Source organism: Mercenaria mercenaria, chromosome 19 (assembly GCF_021730395.1).
Source record: "Mercenaria mercenaria strain notata chromosome 19, MADL_Memer_1, whole genome shotgun sequence".
Classification (NCBI taxonomy): domain Eukaryota; kingdom Metazoa; phylum Mollusca; class Bivalvia; order Venerida; family Veneridae; genus Mercenaria; species Mercenaria mercenaria.
In genome coordinates this window covers 10,649,498-10,671,644 of record NC_069379.1, presented here as the reverse complement: position 1 = coordinate 10,671,644, position 22,147 = coordinate 10,649,498, and the positions used below count along the sequence as shown (strand labels likewise).

Here is a 22,147-nt window from a genome sequence, read left to right as displayed (position 1 = left end):
AATAGTTTCTAAATTTTTTCTACATTGGTACTATCCCTTATTTCTTTCAACTGTTTGTATGATTCACAACATACACTTCTAAAGCAGTATTTTCTCAGAATTTTCTACACTGTTACCATCTTATTTCTTGTACATCTTGTATTTCTTGTTCAAGTCCTTATCTAAAGAAGAACTGCATACCAAGATCCATGGCCCCTTTGCTGCCCAGTCCCAAAAGGAGTCGGATCCATACTCCTTGCCTGCCAGGATGACCACCGGTTTGCCCTCAGACTTGTACCTCTCAGCAGCATCAAATATATCCATCTGTAAATATAACATACACACTTAAAACAAAATTTGTCTACTTTCATGGATTTTAAGTCAAATCACAGAATTCATATGGTACAAAGAATTTACATCACAATTCATGTCATATGGTAACCTGACAACACAATTCATATATGGAAACCTTTAAGTAAAAGTAAAGGTTTCTAATTTAATGTGGACAGTGGACTATAGTCACCGCACTAAGTAGATGGAGCAACTTATTTTCAGTCTAGTCCATGACAGACGGCGTATCAACATCAATAATAACAAACCTTTTTAAATAATTTTATTCAAGTTAAATGCTGTTTTTCAACAGTATTTTAGCTGAGTAACGATAGCCGTAGCCAGTTTACCAAACTGGAAAGCCAGATTTTCCACATTACCTGTGCAGTTCTACCAAAGTAGAACTTCCCCACATGAATTTGAGGTAAAAGACAAATAACTTGTCAAAATGTATATTTTCACTTATAAGTCGCATTATAAGTCTTATAAATCATATTTCCAGTTCAAAGAGTGGGGAACATCATATAAGCATGTACTACAAGGAAAGAAAAAGAAACCCTAAAGTGCATGTGCGATGTCGGGGTGCTTCTTATAAGCGAGTGCGTCTAATAAGCGAAAATATACAGTATCTTTTGATTCACGGCAGATAATGTTGCAGTGTCTGTACATACCTCCTCTCCAGTTGGCAGGTGTAAGGTCCTGGCTCCTGGCTTTGACAGGAACTTGTTGACAAGATGAATATTTGCGAAAGTTCCTCTGGACAGCGAATGACAGCATCATTCCCTCGTCTTGAGCCATATGAATTGAATTCTCGAGGTGTTAAGCTGTAATTTAACCAACAATTATTGAGTAAAATTAATCAACCTTTTCCTTTCATTTAAAAATATCGTAAATTTAATGCCTGTTTCAATGACATCAGCTTTGAATGAACGTAAAAAATTAATCTCTTGGCCCGCAAAAATCTGTTTAACAGTTTTAACTACTAACAACTCTTTCAAAAATTCTAGAATACCAAAAATAAACTTTTATCTGATGTTATGTGTTTGGGGCGGGGGGTGGGGGGGGGAGGGTATGTGGATGGGTGTGTATTAACTTCAAATTTCCATAATAACTTAGGTGGCCATTTTATAGAAGAATACTGCTTGAATTACATTCATTTCCAAGTTCACAACCCGACTTACCAAGGTTTGCGAATTTGCTAAAAATTATTTTTTTTTTAACTTATTACAATATTTTCATACTTTTAAACTGGTCATCAAAAGGAACTTGTAAATAACAATGCCTATGTAACTTTGATATTTTGCAATGAAGCAGACGAAAGAAATGATCGAGTTTATCTAAAGTATTATGAATTGCATGGTTTTATTATGATTTCATTGCTATTTGCTCTAATTATTATTGTCAAATTTTCTTTAGAAATATCTATTTAGACTGTGAAATGTGCATGCAGCCTCTGTGAACACTGCGCCGTATTGTAGTCATGTTCGGATAAAATCCGCCAAGAAAGGATACATTATAGAAATGGACTGTGTGTCATGATATAGAAATTTAAAAGTAAAAATGTCACTTGAAACTGTTCAGAGGTATGTGCCATTTCATTTATTAGCTATTTAATTAGGAGTGGGATGAAATATTAATGTAAATATTGTGAAAATCAAGAATAATCAGCAGGCTACATGGTTACATTCGTTTCTTGGATATGTGTTCTAATACAGCAGACTGGTATTTAAGTTTTCATAGTGTCTGAACACAAGGCTAAAATATTTTTGTAAGGTGGTATTAGCAAACCTTGCACCTGAAATAGAGAAACTGGTAGCCGACAGATGGATGGACTATCATTAGTTTATTGTGTTAATACGATACGGTTTAATCAACAACACTCCCCCTGTTTTATTTTCAATAGAAACTAAAAAAAATAGATAGTAATTTCAACTGTTACTACCCAAGTAGAAAATAAAATTAAAAAACTGCACAGTCTGCACTTAAAAGAAACTAAATTTTATAGACCAACACTCCCCCTGTTTTATTTTCAAGAGAAACTAAAAAAAATAGATAGTAATTTCAACTGTTACTACCCAAGTAGAAAATAAAATTAAAAAACTGCACAGTCTGCACTTAAAAGAAACTAAATTTTATAGACCAACACTCCCCCTGTTTTATTTTCAAGAGAAACTAAAAAAATATAGATAGAAATTTCAACTTTTATTGCCCATACAACTGGGAACTTAAATTAAAGAATAGCACAGTCTTCATTAAAAGAAACTAAACAATATAACAGAACCTTTACTTTATTAAAATAGTCCATTATCCTTTGTTTGTGTCTTCTCCTTAGTCAGTGACGTCTCTTGTGCTGATTGATTTTGAATGTGTGACATTAGAGTGCCGAGTGTTTCAGCTGAGTAAAACATGCACCACTACATTTTCACAAGGAATGTATAATGTCATATATTCTTGGGGTTTTTTTCCAGCACAGGCTGAACCGAAAGATAGTGTCTGTAGTGCTGGCTAAGGATGCATGACACCTTATTTTACTTCATTTTCGTTTCCTATTAAATTAATACCTTAAAATATATAAAACTCGCTACCTTAGGACTGCTACTTTAAAATGTATGCAGATTGCTGTCTGTAAACTGCTACCTTAAAAATAATACAGCTATCTTAAGATGAATTAAGGTTATTTTTTTAGTAAAAAGGACATACAGTTCTGTTTTAACGGTGCTACACCTTTAAAAACGTAAGTTCACCTTTAAAATTCTTGAAATATATAGTGAATACAGAATTGATAGAACTGTTAATTCTGAATTAATTTTGTATTATAATATTATCGGATTGAAGTGGTGCTTGATGCATTAGTGTGGTAGTGCTCAACTTAAGTATAATTACTTACTTCATTTGAACATTCGGATGCGGTGACTTTGTGTTTACATTTAAATTTGGAATATTTGAATGGCACTTTTCTGCGTGCCAGTTCATTCAATTCATTATTACGGCTTGATGTTTCCTGATTCATGAATACAGGGTGAGAGTCCCTGTATATAAGGGCCACGCCAACCTAAACAATACATACATTTTTGTTTCGATTTAACATGTTCAACTTCTTTGTAGTAATTCAATTTGATATGATACATGTACAATGTCAGAGGAAAGTTTAATAAATCCATTGCTCCTTAGAAAAGCTAAAATAATCTGCTGGATTGAAAAAATGGAAGGCGCTGTGAAAAGAAAAAGTATTATTTAAATGGGACTACAAATAACCACTAGTGACAGTCCTAGTTCATTTAGTGATGTGATTGTATGTATCAAGTATTAGAGTTATCGATTTATTTAACCCCTGCCTTTGTTTATTTCACATTTCGAAATTTTTATGATCTAAAAGGCTCAGAAATGTTCCGATAATAGAGTCAAAATGAAAATACTGAGCATAATTGTGAAACTAGTTCTGGTGGTCTTAAAACCAATCGAAAGAAGGTCGATACCATCATAAAGCTTGAAATTCCAGATTTGAGGGTTAAACTGAAAAAAATTCTAGATAAAGTGAATTATATGGTTAAATAAACGCGACTGGTTTAACCACGAACGAAACATAAATTGATATAACATCTTCGAGGAAAACAACGGAGAGAGAAACATAATACCGTTATTTCTCAATAGTAAATTAATGTCAGAAATCTATAAATCTCAAATACAACTTATTTCTAAAAGCAATAAATTAACGACATGATGATGAGCGTGATGGCATAGTTTAGGGCCTACTTGATTTTCATGTGATGTTGCGTGAATGATATTTGTAAAGTATGAAAAGTACATGAAATTAAACGAAGCTGTGTATTCTATTTGTAAGGTGGAAATATCTTTCAAATTTCACCCACAACTTGTGACAATATGGCATACAAAACCAGACCATACGATACCAATACACAGACCGCCGAAATCCAAAACAAAGCATTTTCAAAACAACACTTGCAGAGAACGCTACGTCATAAAAGTGTACATGGGTGATACTAGGGCTCTCTAAAATTAAAACCCAGTCCAGAATTATACTTTGCTATCAGCAGAATTAGAACATTCCACTTCTAAATCAAGAAATAATACCACACAGAATATAAAATTGACCGTCGGATGTTTATGAGAAGGCGTTTTATTCAGTTTTCGACATATACAAATACATATTTGAACTAAGCCTTAATGGCCCATGGTGAAACGTTATAAACACTATACCTAAATATCACTCAACATGGCGGACAAAAGATTTAGACAAAACAACCTTTAGTTCAATATAAGCAAATTATGGTGGCATATTTCTGCCAACCACATATTCACTTATTTATCTCGAAATTTTTCGTAAACATGTCACTTATTCAGTTATTATCTGGCAAGTGAAAAAACTGCTTGTATCCACTTAAGTATCTTAACAGGACAAAACTGCCTGTTAGTGCCCAATACTGCCATACACATATTCACTTACGTTTACTAGGTATAGTTAGTTATGATTGGCAATGTCCTGTAATCGCACCCTATCATTACGGAATAAATGAAACTACTTCATAAGGCATAATAACTATCAAAATTACAATTCCAAATCCTATCTATAGGCAAAATGAATTAGGGGTGGTGGTAGTGGATAAGGTGGATATACACTCTGTCACAGGGTGAGAAAATGTGAAGCCAGACCCAGACTCACACCCGGGGCCTTGGAATACCGTTCCGGTAATCTACCGACTGAGCTACCCGACCGCCTGCAGTTTTCTCCCCGTTTCAGTACTGGTATTCAAGTTCTATACCGTGACATATTTCCCCACCATTATGAAATTCGTCTTCAAACTTCAGCCGGTACTTTATAAATCAAGCAATTACAGGTGTCGGAGACTAACCAGTGTGATGCCGTTATGGCCCTACGATTGGCGCCAAATGTCACAGGATGAGAAAAATGTGCAGCCAGGCTGGGACTCGAACCAGGGACCTCGGAATACCGTTCCAATGCTCTACCGGCTGAGCTACCCGGCCGCCTACATATGTACACTTTCTCTCCGTTTCAATATTCTATACCGTGACAATTCCGTATAGGGGACGAAAAGTCTAGCCATTAATCGTCAATTTGGGTACGAATATTAACTGGATATCATGAAAACTTTCACAATAACTACTTATTTATGTAAATATGTGGATGGCAGAAGTGGGCACTAACAGGCAGTTTTGGCCTGTTAACTTAATTATCTGGATAACACGCAATTTTGCCACTTGCCAGATAATAACTGGATATGTGAGATTTTAGAGAAAACTGTCTACATAAATAAGTGGATATGTGGTTGGCAGAAATATGCCATCATAGCAAATGGAGACATGTGGTGCTTTAACAAATTTCCACAAACTAGAAGGAGATGTTATAATAAGTATTATATACTATAAGGTTAATTATCTATGTGACATAAGTATTTAAATATATATTTCTGTAAACACAGTGTAAAATTGAAACTAGACAACTAATATTTCTTTACATATTTTTAAACCGTGATACCGTGTACAACCGTATTGTAATGGGTATAGACGTGATATTGATTTAGAAATATGACCTTTATCAACACGGAAGTAGAGTAACTTCGGGAAAATTCGACAGTCGTGTATATTCGACACATTGAATTAATATCCACGTGGAAAAACCCATAATGTCCTTGAATATTTTTTCTTAAGTAATTTATATGACGTCATATTTATATATGACATCATGAGAACATTTTGATCACACAGGTGTTCTTTCCTTTTCCGATACGCGCATCGGGTAACTTCGACATTCAAATTCATTTTGAACGAAAATCGTAGTTACAGTTTTCTGTAAGAATGGTCAGCGGAGCTAAGGTATGTAAAACTATTCTTACAATTGCATTTTGACTTTACTTAACTGAAATACAAACAGAAATATATTTGATGTTGATATTTAGAAACAAATAATATTCCCCGGTTTCCAAGCATGACCTTGGCTAGGGGTGACGAATTTGCACGACAATATATAACACTGTTGTGCAAATTCGACATACTATCAAAATTATTCGATTATATCATCTTTAAAGGATATTTACGGCATACAAATGGTTTAAGTGTGTTTTTTAACCATATCCAGGCTTTCCTAATTTTGTCCACGCAGATTCTTAAAGTATGTTAACCTAAGCTGACGTCGCTAATTACGTCACTGATTTGTGCATTAAAAAAGCACCTGTACATTTAATTAGCGTGCACATATTTACATCTGGGACCAGTACGAATTTATGACAATTAATTATCAATAGACAATCAAAATTCGTGCAAAGTAAAATATATTGAATAGGATATAATAAGAACATATCATCGTTATTTAAAACAATCATAGCCGAGTAACCCACAGGTTTCGGTAACAAATACACCTTATTTGAGATTAAAATGTCCAGACAAATTCGTGCGAAGTGTTGCAGAGCTCTTACTCCCCATCAAAACTTGCCCCCACCGTTCAGATGGTAGAAAATGGTACCATTGTCAAAAAAGAAGGCAGCAGCGAATAAATAAATAAACATAATTAATGAGGCTGTATTATATTGTTTCCTGAAACAATTAGCCGGCGTTTGTATAATCTGCTGAACAATTAATAAAGATTATGTTTTTGTTTTACTTTTTATAGCTTGATCGAGTTATGAAATCTGAAAAAATTAGAGCCTACTCGTCAGCATAAAAACTGTTGTGTCATGTCTGTTGCGACATTTTCTGTTTTTAATGTAGCTATATAAAAAAGATAAATGTTCAACTTCAGTGTATATTTTTTAAAACTCCACCAGGGTGCCGAATTTGCCCGAAAGATGTCGAACTTACACGACGACAACAATCAGAATAATATCCATCCTATTGACGATGTAGATGCAAACACTGGGCAGCGTTTTATACCGAAGACGCAGAAAAGGTCTACTTTCGTTTTCATGAAATGTTCGCACCGATCATTATGAAACGAAAATTGCTTCACCGTTTTTATGCTTAAGGTGTCGAATATACCCGAAGTTACTCTATTAAGATTAAACTAGAGCAAACAAATAAATGGCTGTAAAGCCGAATTATGTGTTGAATATTTTAAGTTTTTAAACGGATTTTATGAAAGGATACGCCTGCTATTCTACATTCATCAAGCACAGTGTTACACAAAACTAAATGATCTTGTAATAGAAAGCTACGTTTTGAAAAAGCTAAAATATTTGTTGATAACAAGAAAATGGCAACTGGAGGACTTCATGTACATACGTCAGATGAAATATTTGATTTCACATGTTCACCTTGTGCGGAACAGAACAAAAATAGGGAAGCTGTAAGATATTGTGTGGAATGTCAGGATTATTACTGTCAATCATGTACGGACATGCACAAGATGTTTCCCGCTATGAGAGGACATAAACTCCTCAACAGAGCCGATTTTAGCTCGTCAAGTCATCAGCAAAATTTGCCGCAGGTGCCGACGGAAAGATGTTACAATCATAAGACAAAGCTAATAGACATGTATTGTCGGGACCATGATGAAGTCTGTTGTACATCATGTGTAGCTGAAAATCACAGGTATTAACTTTGTATATGTACGTATCAGTCCCTAACGTCTGAGTGTCTGGGCACGATTTACCTATCCGAATACAAGATACGAATAAATTAGATAATATTTCTTCCTTTAGAAGCTAGTGATATGTAACAGTAATGAAATGGAAATGAAGTCCGATCAGGTAATGTGGCTTTATGTTGGATCTTGAGTTACACCTATATCATTTATGTCATTTGTAAATTAATCAACAAGGTTCTGTAAACTCCAGCAATAGCTATTATAAACTGATATCAGCATTTTACCAGTCCTTTATAAAACATTTAGTACTGCGAGTTGGTTGGTTATAATATATATATAACATGTTTATGCTAATAAAACAATTAAAATCAATATAAACAAATAAAATGTTAAATAATTCAGGTAAATGTTTACTTAAACTTGTTTAAATGCTTTAATTTAATACACATGTATAAAATATATGGTATTGATGTTATTAGATATGAATCAGTATCTATTTAGGTCATGTGATTCAGTAACAAGTATAACAGACGTCATTAAAAAGAGCGGAGCGAGCAAAGAAACAGATGTACTGATCCAAGAACTTAACCGCCTGATTAATGTCTGCTTAGAAATCAAAACGAAAAAAGACACAGATATCTCAGAAATAGATTTAGCAAAGGAAAGGGCCCTTGAAGAAATGAAAAAGCAGAGAAAGGAGCTAGATATTCTTCTTGATGAACTTGAAAATGCTTCAAAACAGAAAATTGAAAATGAACACAAGAAGCTTTGGGGTGAATCTGAAGAAGAAAAGCAGAAAATAACAGAATATGAAAGCAGACTGCAGAAACGTGTTTCCGCTCTGCAAGCGTCGGGAAGTAACGAAGCACAGCGATTTGTTTCTGGGAAACTCGGACACAAAGATCTCGTAGACATATCTAAAGATGCATACACGTTTACAAGAGAAAACAAAACATCATTTGCATTTCATGGTGATCCAAAACTTGTTCAATTCTTTTCAGAGATGGAGTCACTGGGAGAGGTCAAAAGACATGTTAAAAGCTGCACCATCCCTGTACAGTCACTTTATCGAATAAAAAGGACGCGTGAGCAAAATATAAATATTCCGAGTGACAAACGTGCATGTGACATTTGGTCCTGTTGTTTTGATGATAATGGAAACTTGCTTCTGACTGATTACAATAACAGTTCCCTAAAACGAGTTAACTTACAAACAGAATCGGTCGCTGACAACTGTAGTATGCCTGACCGTCCAAGAGCAGTATGTTGTGTTAACAAGGAAGAAGCTGCTGTAAGTCTTGTCAACAGAAGTATCCAGTTTATCTCCCTTCGTGATCAGATGAAGATTATACGACAGGTTAAACTGAACAATTCATGCTGGGGCATTTCCTGTAATGAAGGAAGTATGTATATCACTGATGAACGCAAAACACTGTATATGTATAACTTATCTGGAAAACTCATCAGAGTTGTTAACCATGATAATAAAGGGAACGATATATTTCATAACAACAGACATGTCACTTTCGATAGATACAGCGGAAAAGTGTACGTTTCTGATATTTTGAACGGACTACTTTCTTTCAATAAGGAAGGTACATATATCTCAAGCTTCACTGACAGAATACTTAGTTCACCACAAGGGGCATGTTCTGATGGAGGAGGAAATATGTTTGTTTGCGGATGGGGTTCAAGCAACGTGATTCAGATTGGAACAGACGGTAAGTTGCTTGGCGAGGTTGTAGGAAATTCGTACGGGTTGGATTGTATTTGGTCAGTATGCTTTGATGAACGTCAGAAACGACTAGTCGTTACCATCAGCAACAGCGACAAGATTCACATATTTGATCTAGCCTGAGGTCAGAAATATATCCCATTAACAATCATCGGTGTCTTATTCATTTTGTGTATTACTAGATTTGCTTCAGGATAAAGGTGAGAAGGAGATTATATCAGTGTGGACACGTAAGTCTGATATACCATAATATTGATGAACTGTGACTTTTTGGGATTGTCTGTTATAACAATTCCAGTCATATCGCTTCATGTCATCGAAGATGCAAAATAGTTGACGCACATGACATTTTGACAGTGTATAATCAATTGCCCTACTTCACTAAAACAAGGACTAACAGAACACAGTAAAAAAACACATCACATGTGTTTACTGAACAAAATGTATATATATATATATATATATATATATATATATATATATATATATATAAATGAATTTGTTCATTTCTATACTTTGCAAAGTGTAATGGTCGACCAAGTTTAAATATCGGACGTAACCTGAGGTTATACTAAAGGTGTTGTTGATGTATTATTACAGTTTTTTATGAGACTTTCATAACAGAACATTATTTTATCATACCCCAATCGAAGACGAACTGTCTGTCGGTCGGTCTGTCGGTCTATCATTTCTTAAACCATTTGGTGTTTTCGATGATTAATTAAGATTAGCATATACGCTCATTTTATTGAAGGATCACTAGGCCAAAGTTCAATGTCAAAGTTACCTCAAGACTGATAACAGTTTCCGATCATTAAATAAAGAACGCAAATTTCATAGGAAGACAGCCTATGGTCAGTAAATGATCCCTTTATCAGGGTCAGTATGTTAACGCCTCAGAGTCCTTAAGACCAAAACACGTTTCCTCTCAATAACTAAGGAACAGTTTGTCATAAAGTTTAATAGGATGATTGCCTCTGGTCAGTATTTATTTAATCACATGTAAGATATAAAGTACAATATGTCGGTCAAACGCATCAACTTTTGTCGAAACGGATGAACAGTCATAAATGTGATATCAGAAGTATATGTGACCCAAGTTTTTCATTAAATTTTCCTCTTCAGCTGAAATGTCTCGCATCATGTGTACAATGTTTATTTGATTTCATTGATATTATATTTTCACAACTATCTACTGCATGTTTTATACAGTTACATAAGATTTCTTTATATTCTCAACACTATTGAAATTGTTCAGTTTTGATTTTTAACATGTTTATAGTCTCAATTTATTGTAAAAGTAAATAATTCTGTTTGCTGAATAAAATTCGGAGTCCAACACATTTTGGTTTAACATGAGCACCCATAAATTTTACGAATTATCAAGAAATGACTGTTACGGAATTACATGTTCCCCCAAGACCTCAAACACTGGCTTACTGAGGCCGCTTGTTTCACAAGTATGAATTTTAAGTAATCTCCAATGGGCAACTGCAGGTATTTTCCCGCCACGAAGAGATGACTTTCAGTATGTTGTTGTTGCTTAAACAAGAATAACTAGAGACGCTTTTGAGAAAAGCGCATGTCTCCCACAACTGCCCCTATGAAAAATGTCTAGTTTCTCTAGATGGTTTAGACGAGTGGATCCAATTAGATGTGGTCTGGATGAGTGGATCCAGTCAGTAATTCAAGGGCCATAAATCGAAAGTGCCTGGGCGGATTTGGCTAGTTATCGAACTTGGCTAAGGTCTTATGGCCAAACATATTTTTTTAAAGTTTGGTGAAGATCGGATGAGAAATGTTCGACTTAGAGAGCGGACAAGAGTAAAAAGGCGGATTTTTCGGTAATTCAAGGGCCATAACTCCAAAATGCCTGGACCGATTTGGCTAGTTATCGAACTTGGCTGAGGTCTCATGGTCAAACACATTTTGTGTAAGTTTGGTGAAGACTGGATGAGAAATGTTCGACTTAGAGTGTGGACAAGAGTAAAAATGCCGATTTTTCGATATTTCAAGGGCCGTAGTTCCAAAATGCCTGGACCGATTTGGCTATTTTTCGAACTTGGCTGAGGTCTTATGGTCAAACATATTATGTTAAAGTTTGGAGAAGACTGGTTGAGAAATGTTCGAATTAGAGTGCAGACAAGAGTAAAAAGGCCGATTTTTGGTAATTCAAAGGCCATAACTCCAAGACGCCTGGACCGATTTGGCTAGTTATCGAACTTGGCCGAGGTCTTATGATCAAACAAATTTTGTTCAAGTTTGGTGAAAATCGGATGAGAAATGTTCGACTTAGAGTGCGGACAAGTTTTGTGACAGACAGACACACACACACACACAAAGACTGGAGTAAATCAATATGTCTCCCATACCACTGTGTGGTGGGAGACATAATAAGTGTCAATCTCCGAGCAGAGTTGTCGTTCGTGATCCTCACTTGAATGAAATATCACCGGAAGTGCAAGAGATTGAATAAGTGTTACCCCTGGGATTAAACCTCGTTTCAAAAATGTTTTCTCCAAAGTCTATTTTCAGTGGTTTGGTTTCAGTTTAGCAACTGCAAAAAATGATCCCGTGAAGTGGTTAAGGTTGCTTCTTTGTAATCACTTACTCCTCACATCTCTGGTTTCGACATCGTGTTTAGACTGTAGATTTCTGTTGTGTTTGGGAGACATCAAATGGGCTTAAGCAAGTTCAGTGGTTCTACTCAGGTGCCCGTTCATACGGGCCCCTTGAACTTAGATTTTACAAAGTTCACAATGTTTAGGTCAGCTCAACACACAAATAATACTGGTGGACAGAATTTTACTGCATGTGAGGCTAGTTTTCTTTAATAAACTAACATCAATGACTTCAAATAAAGACAAAAAGTATGCGCATAAATAATCAATTTATTGAATCAAATTTATGTATGGATTTTATCCACAGCAAATATTGTTTCAAGGGCAACAATACAGATGAAACTACTAACATTTAAGACAGAAGTTCCATAACTCTGAATACAATGCATCGTATTTCTAAATCCACTTACAATAAATGACCATACAAACACAAAATTCATTACATCTTAAACACTATTTATACTTCTACAACAATATTTGATGGAAAGTTCAGTTTTCTCTACAAATAAAGAATTCTACATTTTTCTAGTGCTAAGAATCTGTTTTGATTTTCTATTGTTAATTGGGGTTTTATGGCGCAAAACCAGACAAAAAGTCTTAGATTTTACATCTCATTTACATAAAAAATGAGTTGTGGAAGCAAATCAACCTCTCTTTTTTTCAATTCAGTGGTATTAGAAATGTATCTGTTTCCTATTTCATTTCTTTATAGATACATGACAAATTCAAACAGGCTCTTTTTCACAGAACAACATCTAACTTAATACAATTACAACTTGTATATGTGAATAAAGTAATCAAATAAAAATGTTGAAAATTAATGCCCAGCTAAAAGCAGTCTTCATGCAGATGGTCCTAATTCACACATGGTTTATTACTTTAAAATGTCTATGTTGAAATGCGTGTAATAAAATATTGTATGTTTCTTGTATACACCAAATGCCTGTTTATTTTTTGCAAAGACAATAAAGACATATGCAGTTTCACTAAATCCAATTAAATACCAATTATACACAATCATGATTTAGAAATTAAGTAAATACAGCAAACAAAAAGGAAACTAATTTTGAAACAGTTCCAAATCACATTATGTACCATAAATAATATGAAAAAAATGAGGAATTTCAGTGAATTATACCATTGGTCTATGTGCACTAGAAAGAAATGGAAATTAAATTTAGGCTTTAATCTGTAGCTGTGTTTCAAAGTATCCAATTTGTTATTAATACTTAAATACTCTACAAAATAATCATTTTTCGATCAAAATAATGATTAATTTTCACTTAAGATTTTTATAGAAATGTTATTAGTACACAAGTATTCCACAGAATTATTAGTTTCACTTACAATTTTTATAAAAAGTTTATTATTACACAAGTATTCTACAGAATTATTAGTTTTCACTTAGCTTTTATAGAAATGTTATTACTACAAAGAATCTTTACAAAATCGTATTCTTTTTAATTATTTGTCTGATGGAAAACTTTTTGTAATTATTTCAAATTGTGATATGTTGCGACATTTTCTATTTCAATGCAATGTATATATATCCCCACAAAAAAAAATACAAAAACTACATCCATTTAATTAGTCTTATATAGCTAATACTAAACCAGTTGCATCTGAGATGATAGCTATCATTCCAACTAAATCAAGTTATTAGTCATATTACATAGTTATTATAAATACCCAATGCATTTGAAATGATAGTTATCATTTTAACTAAATCAAGTTATCATTTCATGTTATATATTTAATTATTAAACCCAATGCATTTGAAATGATAGTTATCATCCCAGCTAAATCAAGTTTAAATATTAGTAATCTCACAAAGTTATTATTAAACCTGGTGCATCTGAAATGATAAGTTTCATTTAAACTAAGTCAAGTCATCTAACATAGTTATTTTACCAATATATTTTATCATTACATATCAACCTGAAATGTAGGAAAACCTTATCAAATATATCTAACTTGGCCGGATATAGAAACTAATTTTGCATGTAAAGAATTAAATGTCATGTAATAACTAATTTGAAAATAAAATGCAGTTATTTTAGTGGTAATGATAATTTATACTGTTTTTTTTTTTTTAATTTTTGTTGGGTTTAATGTGGCATTGACACAATTATAGGTCATGTGACGATTTTCCAGCTTTGATGGAGGAGGAAGACACCAGGTGCCCCTCCTTGCATTTCTTATCAAGAGCAAGCACCTGGTTAAAACTACTGACCTTCCGTACGCCAGCTGGATGGTTTCCTCACACAAAGACTTCAACGCCTAGTGCGGCTCAAATCCACATATGTGAGGGGCAAGTGATTTTGGAGTCGGCAAACTTAACCACTCAGCCATGGAGGCCTCCATGTTTAGTTTGAACTATTTTAACCTATCTCAGTATTGCTTATACACTCAAATGAGTTTATTTCCTGTTTATTTCGAGAATAAGTAGTTACTGTTCATGTTTTTTCTTCTATTTGGGCATAATATATCTTCAAACAAGTTCAAGTAAACATCACTTTCATAATGTTCATAGCAACACATTTACACCAAAAAAAATGAAATAATTAATTTACACATTTATAAGACATTTACGCAATGAAATAAAATACTGCAATGGATTCAGTTATATAATCATTCAGGAATTTCAAATCAAATTTCATCCATTCAATTTATAATACAAATATACAATTACATTATTTCATATAAAGCTCACGCTAAAAATATAAGAAACTCTTGATACATTTCAGTAGCAGTAAATTAATTTCTAAATGTCTCATTTTACATCTAGATAGCTTCTATCAATGTAAAAATATCAAAATAATCTGTGTACATATATCATCAATGTCTTGTACTGATTTTGATTCAGAGCTACTGTTCCAGTTTTTCAAGAAAGAAAAAGAATTCATAGAAATAAATTCCATTACAAAGTTCTTTAACATCCGGTCAACAATGAACATTCACAACACATATCTACCAAGATTCGGCCATGATAATGCCATCAATTTAAAGCCCTTTTATAAATTGTTATATAACACAATTAGAGAGTAATGGAAAATATGACACAATTTCACCACTTTTTATTAGGATTGTAATTACTAGGAATCATCTAGCCTATTTTTTGATTTAGCACCGTTAACGTCTAGGAGGCATTAATGATTTTTCTGACCATATAGTTGAGGATGCCTCCATTTCTAAAGTATACTAATTCCACTTCAGTGTCGAAACGTGTCTTTACTTGGAATGTCCGATCGCCACTCAACTGAAACAAGAAAAAACAATATTTCAGATTTCAAATGGATTTCAAAGTCACCTACCATAGCTATATCCTTAGGACGGCCAGCACTTATTTATGCAAGCTCGCCAGGCATATGTATGTTTTTGACAACACAGAAAATGACGTCACTCGACCTTCAGCTATTTCCGGAAGTAAATAAAATGAAAGTAGAAATGCTAAACTTGAAAACGAAAGCCACATTTTGATTCGTAGATAGTCAGGGGTCACCCGTCTAAATGTATGCGCGTGGACTTCTTTTCTTCTTTTTTTTTTTTGCTATTGGGGAGCCAATTTTCAGCACTTTATTACGAACTGAAATTATCTGGGCTTTAGTACACCATGTCAGCTTTTAATCTATGAAAAAATATTTGAGCTCTGGATAAACACAAATCCCACAGGGGTCCGTAACGGACCAAGCGTACATTGATAATTTTGGAACTTCATCAAATTGCTCAAAATGTCATTTTTGATGTTGTCTGGAGTGTCAGTATATGCCTCAGATGTAAGATATAACCGTATTTGAGAGCTGCAGACCTAGACATTTCAGAAATATTTTCAAAATAAGTTTCGTGTAATAAATGTTGTTTCTACGGAAGCGTGAAAGGGCCATCAGACGCTAATACGTTTTAGTACGTTAAGGCTGCGGAAAGGATATGTCTTGTCTTTCTGAAACGAAACCCCAGGTGCAAAGTTCACATGCTAAGTAACAGTTATCAATACATTTCATCACTCAAAGTCAACTACTTTTGGAGATACTAATGACATAAAACAGTCTGGTAGTTTTTGCACTTTTTGACTAAGTCAAGGGCAGTCAGTCTGTTCTTACCGAGTGACATCCAACATAAAACCTGAAGGGCACAACTTAACATGCTGGAAAAACATTTCTCTAAAGTTTCGTGATGCTATGTCACCTGATGATATGTGCCACACCAGTTCTATCAGACAAACTGACAGATCAGCAGATAGAACACTGAACAAGGGCAAATGAAAGTGCCTCTCAACCCATTCCCCTAAACTAAAAAGTGGTAGCGCAAAAACAAAAGTTTTTGTTAATAAACTATCAACTGTTTGATGTCACAAATGTGTTCAAATGACCAATTTAAACTATCAACGGATGACTGTACACTTTCAATTTTCTCGAAAAACAAGGAGCTGCGTTCAATAAACGCTTGATGCCCCCAGTGGCATCCTTGTCGATAGATTTTGCACCTAAGTCCAAAACGAGGTCAAGGTCAAACTGAGGTCAGGTGATATTTGAAGATGAGGAATGGTCACAGTTTACATCTGTATAAGTATCAATTCATTATTGTAAGGGGTATTGATGCCAGACGAAACGGTCCCATTTGGTTAACAAGAGATGGCCCATATAAAGCAACCAAAGTCCAAAATGAGGTCAACGTCAAGGTCAAACTGAGGTCAGGTGATGTCTCACGATAAGGAACGGTCACAGGTTACATCTGCATTAGTATCTTGCATTCTAGTAATGCTAGATGAAACGGTCCCATTTGGTTAACCTTGTACGGACAGACAGACAAACGGACGGACAGGACAATCAATATATGCCTCCTGCATCAGTAGATGCTGGGGGCATAAAAATGATTTTGTGCTCTGACCAAATCAAAACTCTGATAGTCCAAAATACCTACCTAATGATTTAACCAAGCGTTTACTTACCTTAACATCAACAGTTTGACCAGGCTGTAGATTTTGCGGTAGATCAATTGTGACAGTCTCTTTGCCAGTCAACCCAAGACTCGAGGCGTTCTGACCATCTAAATATTGGAATGGTATTATACCCATACCAACTAGATTGCTTCGGTGGATTCTCTCATAACTTTCCGCTATCACAGCTTTAACCCCCTGAAAAAAATCCAAGATTCCTATATACTGTACTAGTTTTCAAAACCGCTACATCTCTGCTTCAAAAATTTCGTTGGGTTTAACGTTGCACAAACACAAGTTAGATCATATGGCGACTTTCATGTTTGATGGTGAAGACCCCGGATGCCCCTACATGCATTATTTCATCACAGTCGGGGTACCTGGGTAGAACCACGGACCTTCCATACGCCAGCTTGATGGCTTCCTCACAATGAAGATTTCAACACCCCAAGTGAGGCCCGAACCCACATTGATGAGGGGCAGGTGATAAGAAGTCAAGAGACCTTAACCACTCGGCCACAGAGGCCCCTTTCGCTTGAACAGAAGCTCCAATTTCAAACTAGTAAAACTATCCAGAATTGTGTGTTTCGCCAAAGGTGATGTAATAGTTTCTAAATTTTTCTACATTGGTACTACCCCTTATTTCTTTCAACTGTTTATATAATTCACAACATACAACTCCAAAGCAATATTTTCTCAAATTTTACTACCCTGTTACCATCGTATTTCCTACTTATTTGTTCAAGTCATTATATGAAGAAGAATGCATACCAAGATCCATGGCCCCTTTGCCGCCCAGTCCCTAGAGGAGCCAGATCCATACTCCTTGCCTGCCAGGATGACCACCGGTTTGCCCTCAGACTTGTACCTCTCAGCAGCATCAAATATATCCATCTGTAAATAAAACGTAAGTCAAATCACAGAATTCATGTGGTAGGGAGAATTTAATATACAATTCATGTCATATGGTAACCTGACAACACAATTCATGTCATATGGTAACCTGACAACACTATTCACGTCATATAGTAACCCGACAGCTCAATTCATATAATTATGAAAACCTTTAAGTAAAAGTAAAGGTTTCTAATTTAATGTGGGCAGTGGACGATAGTTGTCGCACTAAGCGGATGGAGCAACTTATTTTAAGTTTAGTCCATGACAGACAGCATATCAACATCAATAACAAGAAACCTTTCTAAATAATTTTATTTAAGTTAAGTGCTGTTTATAAACAGTATTTTAGCTGAGTAACAATAGCCGTAGTCAGCTTACCAAACTGGAAAGCCAGATTTTCCCCATTACCTGTTCTACCAAAGTCGGATTATAAGTCTTATAAGTCATATTTCCAGTTCAAAGAGTTGGGAACATTATATATGCTTGTACTTTAAGGAAATCAAAAGAAAAAGAAACCCTAAATTGCATGTGCGATGTTGGGGTGCATCTTATAAGCAAGTGCGTCTTATAAGTGAAAATATACAGTATCTTTTGATTCACAGCAGCTAATGTGCAGTGTCTGTACACACCTCCTCTCCAGTTGGCAGGTGTAAGGTCCTGGCTCCTGGCTTCGACAGGAATTTGTTGACAAGACGAATATTTGCAAAAGTTCCTCTGGCCATGACAGCATCATTCCCTCGTCTTGAGCCATATGAATTGAATTCTCGAGGTGTTAAGCTGTAATTTAACCAACAATTACTGAGTAAAATGAATCAACCTTTTTCTTTTATTTAAAAATATCGTAAATGTTAATGCCTGTTTCAATGACATCAGCTTTGAATGAAGGTAAAAAATTAATCTCTTGGCTCGCTTAACTCTGTTTAACATATAGAGTTTTAACTACTAACAACTCTTTCAAAAGTTCTACATTACCAAAAATAAACTTTCATCTGATGTTATGTGTGTGTGGGGAGGGTATGTGGGTAATAACTTAGGTGGCCATTTTATAGAAGAATACTACACGAGTTACATTCATTTCCAAGTTCATCAAAAGGAACTTGTAAATAACAAGGCCTATGTAACTTTGATATTTTGCAATGATTAACTCACACTTACCCTCTACCAGCAAGATATCTTGCTGCAGGACTATTTCGGGCAATACTTCCTGCAGGTGATATATGGTCTGTAGTCACCGAATCCCCGAAGTTCAGAAGCACATAAGCATCTTTAATACCTTGAATTTTTGGCAATTCTTTTGTCTGTAATGAAAGTTGATTAGAATATACAACATTTTTTCCCCATCAATATCCCAAGTTCTTCACTATAAAATTCAATTTTACATTTTTGTCATGTGTGAACTGAATATAATGTAAATGCCCAAGCACACAGGCTTTGTATTCAATTTAAAGTAAAAAGCATAAAAATCTGCAAGTACTGTATATTTTCGCTTATTAGACGCATTATTTAAGAAATAATAAATATGTTCCTATATTTTATCAGTTAATAAAATATGGGCAGGAGTTTGGATGCGTAATAATTAAATCACAAGTGCGTAGCACGAGTTATTTAATTATTGGCATCCAAACGACTGCCCATGTTTTATTAATTGATAAAATTATTGGAACATATTTATTATTTCAATTCTAACAACGCAAATAATTCGCATTTTACAGTACTACATTTTCAGCGTAATACATCATTCGGGTCATATGCTGTTACAATTTACCCCCTATGGTTAGAAAGTGTTGCATAGCCAATGGAACGTATAGATATTTGTTTCTTTTTTATCAGAATTTTGAGAAGTATTTATAAATTAGTAATCTAACAGCTCGCACACTAATTATGAACAGAATAATCAAATTAGGCGAGTTGACCCTGTTACGAGTGACGAACTTAACTTTTATATGACGTCACATCATTATGACGTCATACTTATGTCATACATTTATGACGTCACCGCTGATTCATAATTGAGCTAACTGAATTCGCTCGTAGAGATAAGAACGTGTTTTACGGACCTACACATAAGTCAGTATGTCTTTTTATTATATTTATGCTTTTGAAATGCTGTTTTCAACGATTTGGCCCTGAAATAATTCGTATGTAATGGAACTGAAGTAGAATCTCTTATGTTACAATCATAGGGGGTGAAATGTAACAGCCAACCATATTTTATCACAGATTCATGTATAGGCGATTTCGCTATATGTTTATATAACAATTGCTGCGGATCGTGTTAGAATAAAGAGTCATTTTTCCAGTCCAAAGAGTGGAGAGCATCATATAAGCGTGTACTACAAGGAAATTAAAAGAAAAAGAATCCCCATGCATGTCCGGCATCTTATAAGTGAGTGCATCTAATAAGCACAAATATATGGTAGTAACAAAGCTCGAGATGCATCCTTTTAGGTACATTTTGACAATCAGGTTTGAACTAAGAAAGAGATGCAGAAAATCTAGCCAAGTCATTTTAACAACAACTGTATGTCATAATAAAACATATAAGAAATCTTTTAAACTTTCGGTTCAAAAGCACCTGGAGTGCTTATGTTGTATTGTTACTTGTCTTGCCGACTCGAAAAAAATTTACCTCATCTTACAAAAGATCATGACCATGCAAAATATTAGCAGGCTAGGTCTCACACCAATAGAACCAGCTTAAGCCAAACTGAATTATACAATCAATGGAATGGACACTTAGTGCAGAATGGACTTTGGGAAGAGAATTAACTCTGAATGGACTCTGGAGAATGGACTTTGAAAGAGAATCAACTATAAAAGAAGAGTCGACCCTAATGGAATACATACCATAGTTTCAAAGAAAGGTGGGCTCTGTATATATGTAGATTTGGCATCCCATGGATACAGGATTCCCTCTGGGGCATCAAGTTTGTTCCAGCGCTCATTGCCTTTCTGTAATGCAAAGTTTATCAACATTTTTAAACTCATTTCTACAATGTCTGTTACATTTTCATTATTTTAATATCTTTCTGGCTTAGTAATAGTTACAGTAACAAAGGATTTTTTTTCATTTTGTGTAATGTCACATCAACACAATTATAGGTTATACGGCGACTTTCCAGCTTTTAATGTGTAGAAAGACCCCAAGTGACCCTCTGTACATTATTTCATCATGGGCGAGCACCAGGGTAGAACCACCAAACTTCCATCAGCCAGCTGGATCACTTTCTCTCATGGCAGAATTCTATTCCCTCAGCTGGATTACCAAAGGGCTAGAAAGACATTTTTCTTTAATACCTTTTCATAAAGGCTGGTTTCACCATGAAAATCTATGTAATAATTCAATTTTAATTTTAAATAATTCTAGTAAAATACAAAATGTATATTGAAACATACTGTGAAATCATTTATGTTCAAGGGGGTTAATTTTCATGAATAGGGCATCAGTGACACAGTGGTTTGCAGGTTGGACTACAACGCCAGCTGTCCAAATTTGATTCTCATATGCAGCTGATATCCCAACTAGTGTTCAATGCTGGGTGATTTACTTAAATTCGTACCGTTTCCAGCAGTATCTGCCTAGACTGGATGCCAGGGAGTTAAAAATGACACCCGCCGCCTGACTTTGCTGGAAACAAGTTGTTCCATCCATTCCAGGTGGGAATTTTCATCGACTACCCATGTTAAACAATAAACTTTGCTTTTTACTTTAATGAAACAGCCATATTGGTCAAAACAAGGAATTTCATGCCCATGTAATTAAATTATTTCACAGTACCATGCTGAAGAGAAGACAGGTTTTCTATCTGCATAAAAAAAATCAAAGACACTCTGCATGGTAAAACTGAATTCTCATTTCTCCAAACAGCATCTTTAAAATAAGAATGGTTTTGTTTTATTCATTAAGGTAACAGACTAAGTCTATAGTTAGATACTGTCAGAGTAAAATGAGATGAAATATTACCTGGATCCTGGCGTAGACTTCATTGAACATGGATGGTATCACAAACTCATTTTCCACTTTCTGCAAGGAACCAGTAATCATTATTAGACATATTTATTTAAAACAACCATTAAACACAAAGCTGCGT

The 22,147-nt window shown here is 34.8% G+C and overlaps 2 protein-coding genes across 3 annotated transcripts in view; one reads left to right on the top strand and one right to left on the bottom strand.

Annotated features, from left to right (window-relative positions):
- The first annotated feature begins 7,354 nt into the window (after nucleotides 1-7,354).
- On the top strand, nucleotides 7,355-9,873 carry LOC128551108 (uncharacterized). The gene is made up of 2 exons (XM_053531516.1): nucleotides 7,355-7,872; nucleotides 8,369-9,873. The coding sequence occupies exons 1-2, from the start codon at nucleotides 7,535-7,537 to the stop codon at nucleotides 9,723-9,725; spliced, it is 1,695 nt and encodes a 564-aa protein (XP_053387491.1). The 5' UTR covers nucleotides 7,355-7,534; the 3' UTR covers nucleotides 9,726-9,873.
- A 2,604-nt stretch (nucleotides 9,874-12,477) lies between these two features.
- LOC123542761 (cytoplasmic aconitate hydratase-like) overlaps nucleotides 12,478-22,147 on the bottom strand; it is a 41,863-nt gene continuing 32,193 nt past the window's right edge. For both annotated transcript variants that reach the window (XM_053531402.1, XM_053531404.1), the window contains 7 exons: nucleotides 22,021-22,080; nucleotides 20,904-21,008; nucleotides 19,212-19,354; nucleotides 18,686-18,833; nucleotides 17,931-18,053; nucleotides 17,172-17,357; nucleotides 12,478-15,482 (listed from right to left, as the gene is read on the bottom strand). In XM_053531402.1, the coding sequence (XP_053387377.1) occupies nucleotides 15,363-15,482; nucleotides 17,172-17,357; nucleotides 17,931-18,053; nucleotides 18,686-18,833; nucleotides 19,212-19,354; nucleotides 20,904-21,008; nucleotides 22,021-22,080 (885 nt within the window). In that variant the 3' untranslated portion in view covers nucleotides 12,478-15,362. The remainder of the gene's footprint in view (nucleotides 15,483-17,171; nucleotides 17,358-17,930; nucleotides 18,054-18,685; nucleotides 18,834-19,211; nucleotides 19,355-20,903; nucleotides 21,009-22,020; nucleotides 22,081-22,147) is intronic.